Genomic DNA, 11277 nt, shown 5'->3' with positions numbered 1-11277 from the left:
TGGAAACAAATTTAAAATCTTATATGTGTTTATGAATAAAACACTGGCAACAGGAAATTAAAATAGGCAGTCATGCATATGGAAAGTACTTGCCCAGCTAGATAGACCAGTTCACTGCTACTGATTAGCCCCTAAAACTGGCTTCAGGTTGGGTAATACAGAGCTAGGGGCACCAGAGACACTTTCATCCTAATCCCCAAAGACACAGGAGGCAGGAATAATAAGTCAAAATGATTGTAAAGTGCTTTTTAAGACACTTCTAGTAACGTTCAAACAGCAACTACTATTACTAAACAATATTTAGGAAGAGGGGCTTGGACCCATGATTTCCCTGGTCCAGAAAATTCCCAAATGAGGAAATTCGTTTTACAAAGAGGACAGTTCAGTACTTGCTCAAGGTCACATGGCTAATACGTGTCAGAGGTAGGATGGAAACCCAGGTCTTTCTGGCTTTGAGGTCATGCTGCCACTTTGGTAACAACAGCAACAACAATAAAATAGAACATTTAAAATAGTAAATTGAGTTGTGTCTACGTTGAACTATACTTATTTCCAAATTTAATAAAAATATCCCACAAGAATTTTGGCAGTGGTCTTAGAGCAAAGGATGGTCTTTCTTCAGAAAATGGAGATCTGTTACATTCTGACATCATTTCCTGGGTCATATGACCACTGAAATTTGGAAAGGACCTTAGGTGTCATATCTAATTCAACCCTTACATTTTAAAAATTGGGAAACTGAGAGGCCCTGAGACAACTGGCCAAAGGTCAGTTGGGAGAAAATGGCAGAAATGGAATTTGAACCCAGTTCCTCAGACTTCCAATTCTGAGCTCTTTCCATCGTACCATGGATGAACCATTCAGGCAGCTGTCCAAGTGCTGGCCATGGCTTGGAGATAAATGGAAACAACGCACACAAAGGCCTGCCTCCGAGAAAACCAAGTGTTCCCGAATGGGGGGGGGGGGGGCAGGCCAAGGGGCTACTTTCATCTTCATCTGTTCCTCCCCCCACCTCAATCACATCAATCTGATACAGCTGAGAAGTTTATTGGGAAAACATGACAGGTAGAGACACCTCACATGACAAAAAAGAAACAGACTCTGAAAATGGCCCCTCCAGCCATGTGAGAGCCCAGCCCCATCTCCCCTGAGAGGACAGAAAACCTGGCAGATTAGTAACAACATTCTATGGCAGCCAACGCACCCCAGTGGAGGGCATCAGCCTGGACAAACCAACAGCACCCCCACTAAGGATCGGCAGTGAACACAGAGCCCTCCTGGAAACGACAATGTGGGTCTGATGGAAATGTTGCTCAGCCATCTCACACCTGGGAAGCTGCGGCGGGGCAGGGACTGAAGAAGAGGTTGATAAGGGCATCTTAGGAGGGTCCCAAACTTCCAGCTTTTCAACCACTTTGACAAAATATCTCCATGTAAAAAAAGTCATTTAAGTAAAATGCCCGATGTTGTTTTTCCGAGAGTTCCCCCTGGACTTCTCCCCCACTCCACACACCCACAGATGCAAATGGTAGAGCCCAAAGGCCACATTTTCAAAACAGAAAAGCAAGAACAAGCCCTGGCACTCTGTAAGGAGTCAGGAAGGAGCTGGAGTCTGCTGGCGCCTCTCCCACACAGGCTTGTGTTCTCCAAGGCGACTGTCCAGCAGGTATATTGCACTGGTCTAGGTAAGGGTCTCGCCCTTTGTTACCTGTCAAAGGAAAATGGACACAACTCAGTTTATAACGATTAGAGAAGGTGTATATCTAGTCCCTTCATCGAGAACTCCCAACCAAGCTCTTCCCTTGGGGATCTCTGTCCCACCTCAAGATAAGGTAGCTCCCTGGTTATGCTCACCCGTGCTTCAATGTACTCGATTCTCCGTTCCAGGGCTGTCAGTTTCTCATTTAGTGTTGCAAGCCTTGAACGACAGGACATATCTAGTAAAAGGATATGGAAGGCTCAAAGTCAACATCACAACACACAGACGCAAACCATACCCCTGACCCAGGAAGAGGAACTGAGACCTCAGATAGAACACTTTTAAAGCAAAGCCTAGGGGTAGAGAGATCTTAAAATTGTAGCTACAAGGTTCAGTGTCCCCACCAAGTCTGGGGCAACTGAAGTTCCTACCCAAGATGGCAGAAGACAAGAGAGTTAATGGGCATTCAAGAGAGGAGACAATGTAGGGGAAGGTATGGCATATTTTTAAAACTCATGACAACAAACCTCAAATAATTCTTAGGATGCAGTCATCTGAAGAACAACGCTAATAAATGTTCATGAAAGAAATCAACAAGAAGCACCTCAGATCATTTTCTCTATCTCCCTTATTCTACCTTTGAGGAAACTGAGGCTCAGAAAGATGAAATGAGTCAGCCAAAATTCTAATAGTTATAGTTCCAGTTAGTGGCAGAGCTGAGGTGAGAATCTGAATCTCCAGATGCTTCAACTGTGTTCTTTCTACCTTCACATAAGCCCCCCTTCTCTTCCTCCATCCTTCAGGCCCCAATGTATTCTTTCAGTTTACTTCAATTAGCACGTGATAGGACTGCTAGATACTAAAGTAGAACCTCTGGGGAAAATAGCCACTCCACCTTGGAATTCATAAGGAAAGAAAAAACAAAGATATAGCTTGACCTACAGGTCAAGCTCTGAATTTCGGAATGACAGACTTCAAAAAGCCTTATTACAAAACAAGAGGCAGGCTCCCTATAAAACTTAGGTCATGAGAAAGTCAGCATGGGAGGGATAGGAAGCTCTCAAAATTAATATTCTGAAATTACAAAAAGAAACAGAATGGAGAAGGAAAAAAAGGAAGGTGTCTGCAGAAATGGATGTAGATCTTGTCTTCCTTCTTCTTGTAACATGGAATGGCTCTTTAGGTGGGAGAGAGATACCAATTTGAAATGAAGATGATGCAAAAGCTATCAACAGAACATTTTTAAAAATAAAAAGAAGCAAGGGGAGGTAATGGAGGACAAATACAAAAGTTGGAGAATCTTGAAAGAAAGGATATTATAGCTACAGCTAAGGTGCATGGGACAATAATAACAGATGACCAAAAGGAGACATAAGTACTCTACTTATTTTGCTTTGTAAATTTCTGTCTAGGAAAATGATCTTTGGATTGGAAAGGAAACACAGCAAGCTCAACAGGAGATAACATCATGGTACTGAAGCCCAACATGCTAATGCCATCTCAGGCAGTGTTAGAAGTGGCACAGTATATAGGACAAGAGAGCTCTAGTCCACTCTGGTCAGACCCTACCTGGAGCACCATGGTTGGCTCAGGGCACATTTTAGAAAGGACCCTGTTAACCTACAATGTGTCCAAAGGGGTACCAGGATGGTGAAGAGCATTTAGATCCCTCTGTACTTGGATCTTTAGAAACTTTTCTCATGGGGTACAGTAGAAAAAGTGTTGGATCTGGTATTGACACCTGAGTTCAGATCCCCAACACTTACTAAGCTACATGACTTCGGTCAAGTCATCTAACCTTTCCGAGCCTCAGTTTCTCTACCTCACAAAGATTGCTCTGAGGAAAGCATTTTGTAAATCTCAAAACTGCCATATTACCTGGCAGTTCAATGGTCCCCAAAATCTATTTCAAAAGCAGGAACTGTGCAGAAATTACTGCCCTACTCCTAGCCTCAAACATTTATTCACATTCTTTTACCTATCACAGAAGGAGTGCAGCTCAGAAAGCCAAGAATTAGGCTGAAAAATTGGTTTCTATTTCAAAAGCAAGTGGCCCCAACAGCCTCCCTCTGGAGAGGACAGTGATTCCCCTCAATTGTCAACGCATCACACAGCCATCTTCTCAAGGTAATGAGGCCTCCTATTGCTTCCCTGTACCATCTGTCACACCCAATCACAAAACACACATTTCATCAAGCTGCAAGCACACAGACTAGGCCCAGCGTCATGCCACTTCTGATGGCTAAGGATTAGAACAAAACCCACTCTTACGGTTAAATTCATTTAGTTCACAAGTCCAGCAAGAACACTTTCAGTATGAAGGAAAAAAAGTCAAAGAAAATATATTACACAATTACTGATACACATGGTTCCGTGTTTCTATTGTAAATCCTAAGTCCAAACTATAAAAGCCCACATTTTTCTTTAAGATATGCTTGGACATAAGACTCTTCAGTTCTCAGTTCAGCAAGTATGATATGCCACTTCAACTAAGAGTAAAATGGCTGTGATTTGAGGGCTCATCAGTGCAGAAATAATGTCACCACATCTGATCCTAATTTTCAAGACAAGGCTGGTAAAAAGCAGTGTCAGGTTATTATTAAATTTCAGAAAGAGGGCCTCATGATTTGTATGAAAGGCTCTACTATCACACAGCTTAATCTCTTGCTTAGAAACACAATAATGTGTGTACACCATAACTTAAAAGAAACAATCTTCTACGTCCCCTTGTTAACAAAAAAGAATTAAATATCCGAAGGGTTGGGTTCTTCTGATCTTTCAATTCCAATATCATTAGCTACTATATTCAGATTTAAGACAAAGTCAATGATCCTCTCACTCTCCCTGACCTCCCAATGGACAGCATGGAAGGTCTTCTGCCTTTAAGTTAAGAAATTGTTGAATCAAATTGTTGAATCTCAGTTCTCCCAGTGACTCGGGAAGGCCAAGATGTCAGGAACTAACACTGAAAGTCACAAAGTCTTCAACTTTCCGAGTTGATTTAAACCCAGCTCTACTGGATAGGAGTGTTTATAATTTTGTCCAATTCAAAGACTCATGGAATAGTACAGCAAGAAGGAACCCCTTTCAACTGTTTAGTCCAAACCCTTCATTTTACATATAAGGAAACTAAGGCCCAAAAAGGGCATGTTTAGCATGCCTTAGGTCCTAACAACTACTTAGTGGCCAATGTAGGATTAGAAGGACCCCAAGTTTTTGACTTCTGGTACAGGGATCTCTACCAGTGCTCTATATAGCACATCCATTTCTGGATTTCTCAGGACACATGAAAGGCATCCTTCCCAACCTGGCACCATCTCCAGTGCCAGCCATCTAGCTATCTACAACACTGACAATTCTCCCTTCTTTCCAACGTGGTATCAATCGATCAACAAACATTTAAATACCTCTTATGTGGGACAGATACAAAGTTTAGCTAAGACAAGATCCTGCCCTGAAGTAGCCTAATAGAGATAGGTCAAGAACAGAGATAGCTACCAAAAGTATTATATGCTAAGAGTCAAAGACCTTGGCTTCAAGTCTAGTCTCAGCTACTTACTATCTGTGTGACTTTGGGCAAGTCATTTAACTTCTCTGGACCTCAATTTCCTCATCTGTAAAATGTGGGGGTTGAACTAAATGGCCTCTCAAGTTACTTCTGCCTCTAGGCCTATGATTCATTCTCTAGAAATTATTATGTGAGGGCTGACAGGGAGATCATGGAAGGCTTCCAGATGAGGTGGTTTTGAGTAACCAGAACTGTTTTTACCCTCCATTCCTCACCCTTCTCCTAAGTAAAGGAACTGAGGACATTAAGCCATACCGAGGTCAGACGGACAAACTGCACTTGGGTGGGAGGTGGGGGGGGAGGAGTTGAGAGAGAAGGAATAAGCATTTATATAGCACCTACTCTGTACTAGGCATTTTTACAAATATCATCTCATTTGATCACCACAACAACCCTATGAGGTTAGTGCAATTGTTTTCAATACCCATATTAATATCACCTAGTACACCTGGCCCTCTTCAAGCCATGACCTAAATTTTCCTTCCATCTTAGCCATTCTCCAGGATGTTTATCCTAAGAGTTTACTATCATTTAAAAGTGTTTTTTTAATTCAATTTTATTTTATTTTTCAGCTCCAAATTCTCTTCTCCCCACCTTTCCTGCCATGAGAAAGCAAGGAAAACAAAACTCATTACAAGCATATAGAATCAAGCAAAATAAACTATCACGCTGGCCACCCCCCCCCCCCACGCATTAATCCACCCCGTATCGATCATTTCCCTATCTGAAGGCGAGCAGATAGTCTATCACAAGGCCTCTGGAATTGGAGTTGGTCTTTGTGTTGCTCTTTCAAAATTGTCTTTACAATATCGCCATTACTGTATAAGCAGCTCTCTTGGTACTGCTTGCTTCCCTCTTGATTAGTTCATAGAAGTCTTCTAGATTTCTCTGAAAACATCCCCTTGATCACCTCTTTTTTTTAGGCAATTGGGGTTAAGTGACTTGCCCAGGGTCACACAGCTAGTAAGTGTCAAGTGTTTAGTCTGAGGCCAGATTTGAACTCAGGTCCTCCTGACTTCAGGGCCGGTGCTATATCCACTGTGCCATCTAGCTGCCCCCCCCCCCCCCCCAATCACTTCTGAAAGTACAATAGTATTCTATCACATTCACATACCATAATTTGTTAGGCTATTCCCCAACTGATGGGGCACCTCTTCAGTTTCCAATTCTTTGTCACAATGAAAAGATCTGCTAAAAATACTTTTGCACATATGGGTCCTGTTCTCTGATCTCTCTGGGGATATAGACCTAATATTGATATTGTGCCTATACCTGTTCCCACTTCCTGATTTTGAATTTTGATGTTCCCTTCTCTGATCGTAATCTCTTGACCTGCTTCTCTTCTCCTAAACCAATTATTCATTTCCCCAGGCACGCAATCCCTTGCTGTTCTCCAATTCCATCACTCCTGTCTGGCCTCATTTTCCTCCCTTCACAGTCTTGACCTTGTACGTAACTAGTTCAGCTATGCACTGTTCCCTTTATCCACCTGCTATTCAGGCCCTGCGAACACTCATCCCTGCACCATCCACCTGCCTTTTCTGCTCCTTCTCTGGGAGCTGAATGCCAGTGGAGGAAAACATGCAAGTTCGTTGACTGACTCCACTACAAATTCATGTTATCTAATCTTAATCAGACCCTCACAGCTACATGGCAATCCTTTTATTCTTCTGAGTGACTCTCACATACACTCCACAAGGTATATTCCAAACCTTCTTCAAGTCAGATACATACACCCCCCCATTCCATCTCTCAGTTAATGGCCTTGCCTCCTACCTTAACTGAGAAAACAGAGATCACTGGTTGTGAGCACCCTCATCTTCCCTACTCAATTCAAAACCTCTCTATATCTTCCTCAGGCTTCTCCTCCTTCAGCTCCAGTCACTGAGGAAAAAGTGCCCCCAGTCAGATCCCCTCCTATTTCTTCCAGGAGGCTGCCCTATCAATTATTCTCTTGCTCATCTTCAGTCTCTTCTTCCCTGCTGTGTACGACCATTTCCAAGTCTCCATCATCCTTAAAAATCCTCCATTTGATCCTGCTATGTTCTCAAGCTACTATCTTATATCCCTAAGGGCTTCCTCTGCCAAATTCCCACAAAGAATCCTATACCACCTCCACTACCTCACCACCCACTCATTCCTCAACTCCTTGAAATCTGCCTCACCAGTCAATGGAAACTGTTTTCTACAAGGCCACCAAGAAAGGATCTCCTAGATGCTAAATCTCAGGGCCTTTTTTCGATCTTCATTCTTCATCTTTTTTGCATTTTTTGACATTGCTAACCAACTACTCAATCCCTCTACCTGGAAAATCACCCCTCCCTCGGATGCAGATTCAGTGACATTATTTTTCCTACCTCTCTGACTACTCCTCAAACTAGATGAATCAGCAATTCACTTCCCACTTCTCCCAAAGTAGGTGTTCCTATTCTTATCTTTCTGCACTTTCTCCCTTGGTGATCTCACTGGCTCCCATGAATTCAATTACCTCTGCTCATTTGATAAATCTATATATCCAGTCCTCATCTTTCTCTTCAACTCCACAATTCCACATATCAACTGACACTACCAGGGAATTCTTTTGGCAAGACCAATTGAATATGTTCAACATGTTCAATTATATAATAATTCAGCAGAATTCATTATCTTATAACGTACCCACTAAAACTGTTCCTCCTTCAACCTTCCCTGTTTCTGTGTCTTCAGCAGTTCTTTCTGCTTAAGATATATGCAGCTCAGGCCCTCACTTAGCTTTAAAATCAATCATTCCACTACCTTATACCCCATATCCTGTCAAGTTCTGTCAATTCTATCCCCACTGCAGTTCCAATTAGTGCTTTCTCCATTCACATGGCCACTATCCTAGCTCACGCCCTTCTCACCTGTCACCTTGAGCATCTATAATTGGTCTTTCTGTTTCCATTCAATCTGACTTCCAATCACATAAGCTGCCCAAATAATCTTAAGGCATGGATCTGATGTTATCTTTAGGATCAAATATCAATCAATCCCTCAGCCTGGCATATAAGATCTATATAAGCTGGATCCAACCCATCTTTCTAGACTTAGTTCACATTACCCACCCTTCCATGTACGCCATATATGGGGCGACTGGCTGCTCCCCAAATTCTTCCTTTTATTTTCAGACTTCATGTAATTTACACAATCCTACTCTCATGACCACAAAGTCTTCTTCCTCATCTCTAACTCTCAGAAACTTTATGTTCCTTTCAGGTTTAGCTTAGAGGACTCTTCCTCAGTGAAGCCGACCTTGGTTCTCCTTCATCAAACTATCTTGTACCTATGTTGGATCTTCCCAATAGAATGTTAAACTCCTTTAGAGCAAGGTCTGTAGGGCTTTCCTCTTTGTATCTCCAGAATCTGGCACAGCTTCTTGCACAGAGGAAGTCATAAGGTGAACTGAATTGTTGAAGTCTAACCCCTATTCTATTCTATAGCTACAATTTCTCCTGTAAGAGTCCCCTCTTCTGGCAAGCTGTATTCCACTTATATCACTTAACTATCACTGAAGGCAGGCAGTTACATTTCTCATCTCTCCTACAAGATTACAAGCTTTCTGTAGGCAGGGTCTTATGCACCTTTGTATATTCCCCCCAAAACGCCCAGGCCTCCCACTGTGCCCAGCCCCTAACAGCACTCAATAAATACTTGTTGAAGAAATACATGGAGCCAGAGAATTGGTTGAAAACAGAAGACTTGGTGACTAGGAGCATTTCATCTGGAGAAGAGCTCTGATATGGAATCTGAAGACTTACTTAGTTTCAAAGGAAATGACATGAAAGAAAAGACATTACCATCTGCTTTGCTGCTGTACCCTAAGCACCATCTGACCTGCAGCTGAAACCTCAAGGATGTGCTGTCTCCCCCTTTAGAAGGTGAGCTCCTTGACGGCAGGGGCCGTCTTACTTTTCTCCTTGTGACCCCCTGGCTTTGCACACAGTAAGCGCTTAATAAACGCCCTCATTCATTCACGTCCTGGTTCTCTGAGCCCCAGTTTCCTCCCTCGTCGGTCTCCCTCCTCACCCCAGCTCTCGACCTCCTTCCAGCCACCCCTGGGGAGGCCTTTCCCCTCGGAGGACCTTCTACTTCCGCGCCCCCATCCCGTAGCCAGGGCCGCCGCCTCCTTTCGAGCGGGCGCTCCCGGGGGGCAGGGGCAACGTCTTTACTCCGGGTCTCCCTACCTGACCAACGACCTCCCCGCTTCCCGGCCTGGGGAAGCCTCGGGGCTACCTTCCCCCCGGAAGCGCTCGAGAAGGGGGGGAAGGGAGTCTCCTACCGGCCCAGCTAGCAAAGGGCGCCCCTCACCCATTGGTGGGGGTGGGGGAGTGTGGAGTCGGGGTCACGGGGGGAGGCCCGGCGCGAGGGCGGGGTGTGGCTGGGGGGGGAGCTCAGGTTGGGGGGAACAGGGGAGCAGCCGCCTTCACCGACTCCTCCCAGGCACTCACCGAAGGAATTAAGGAAGTCCGCGATCTTCTTGATGCTGCTGGTGATGAGCTCGATGTACTCGCGGTTCGCCCAGTCCTGGTGGATCTCCCGCTGCACCGGATCCTCCTGCCCCGCCATGGCCCCCGCCCGACACAGCGCGCCTGCGCCGCCCACGCCGGAAGCGCGCTTTAGGCTCCCGCCCCGCCGGCTCCCGGAAGACGGAGGAACCGGCAGCAATGCGCGTGCGCACTTCGAATGACCGCCCCTGCCTGACTCTGCGAAGAACCTCGGAGGGGGGAGGGTCGCGCGTGCGCCTTGAGCCCAATGTAGTTGTGAGAGGATGTGGGGGAGGCGCCGCTCCGCTATTGAAGGCCGTTAGGGGGAGCGCGCGTGCGCCAGCCCGACCAAGCCACCTTGGTTTCTAAGGTCTCAGTCTGAACGTCGGTCAAGAAGAAGCGTCTGTTGAAAGGGCTGGAGAAGAGCCGGCCCTTGAGCAGCTAGCCCTTGAGCTAACTTTTAAAGTGCCCTTCGAAAGCGGCAGGGTGGTGCAGTGGTTTGAGTGTCGGAGCCCTAGGTTCAAGGTGCCTCTGCCACATCCTGGCAGTGTGATCTTGGGCAAGTCACCTAACCTCTCTGTGCACCAAGCAGCTCTCGCACTCAAATCCAGGGCGGGTGCTGATCAGCATCAGTGGAGGAGGAAGGGAAGTTCCCCATACCCGGGACATCTCAGTTTCGTTCCCCCAAAGTGCCATTCAAGAGTCGTGTCACTACTTGGGAGAGGAGAAGAGGACCTGCTACCTATTCATAAACAATAATAACTGTAGCTGACATTTTATCAACCAAGCAACATTTATTAAGCGCCTGCTGTGTGCCAGGCACTGTGCCAAGTGCTGAGAGTACAAAAAGAGGCTCCCTGTCCTCAAGGTGCTCACAGTCTAAAGGGGGAGACATGTAAGCCCATGTCATCAAAGCAAGCTCCATACAGGATAATTAGGAAACGATTATATGTGATAGGAGTTTTTGGCTTGTGTCCTTTCTTTGCCCGGGCAGGCCACTGTGAGTGTCGAACTCAGCATAAGGTGGCAGGGTTTTTCCAGGGTGGTTTGCTGAAGCTTTTCTCTCTATAAAATTCGTTGTCGCAGGATTCTGAAGCATTCATAATGAAAAATGCTGTCAACCTACAGAGAAAGAACTGATGGGCTCTGAATGCAGATGAAGCATACTTTTTTTACTTTATTTTCCTTGTTTTTTGGGGACTTTTATTTCACAACATGACTCATCATGGAAGTAGATTTTGTGACTGCACATGCATAACCAGTATCAAATTGCTTGCCTTCTCAGTGGGGGGGAGGTAAGGGAGGGAGGGAGAGAACTTGGATCTCAAAGTTTTGAAAGATTAATGTTAAAAAAAATTTACATGTAATTAGGGAAAAATTTTGAAAAAAATCCATTGTCACAGGAGATGGATCTCTAGGAGGTGGGAGGAGGGATTGCCAGGGAAACTAGGTGATGTAGAAACAAAAGATATCAATAACAGTTTTAAATAAGGGGGGGGGTTGGATTA

At 44.9% G+C, this 11277-nt stretch overlaps 1 protein-coding gene across 1 annotated transcript; it reads right to left on the bottom strand.

The window, feature by feature from the left end:
• Positions 1-1031: 1031 nt before the first annotated feature.
• BRK1 (BRICK1, SCAR/WAVE actin nucleating complex subunit) lies at positions 1032-9879 on the bottom strand. The gene is made up of 3 exons (XM_027864117.1): positions 9734-9879; positions 1855-1937; positions 1032-1708 (listed from the first exon to the last, which is right to left on the bottom strand). The coding sequence occupies exons 1-3, from the start codon at positions 9849-9851 to the stop codon at positions 1682-1684; spliced, it is 228 nt and encodes a 75-aa protein (XP_027719918.1). The 5' UTR covers positions 9852-9879; the 3' UTR covers positions 1032-1681.
• Between the last annotated feature and the right edge of the window lie 1398 nt (positions 9880-11277).

This window comes from Vombatus ursinus, unplaced genomic scaffold (assembly GCF_900497805.2).
Source record: "Vombatus ursinus unplaced genomic scaffold, bare-nosed wombat genome assembly UNPS02014773.1, whole genome shotgun sequence".
NCBI classification, from domain to species: domain Eukaryota; kingdom Metazoa; phylum Chordata; class Mammalia; order Diprotodontia; family Vombatidae; genus Vombatus; species Vombatus ursinus.
Note: the sequence above shows the minus strand (reverse complement) of the source record. Positions and strands in the feature narration are given on the sequence as shown.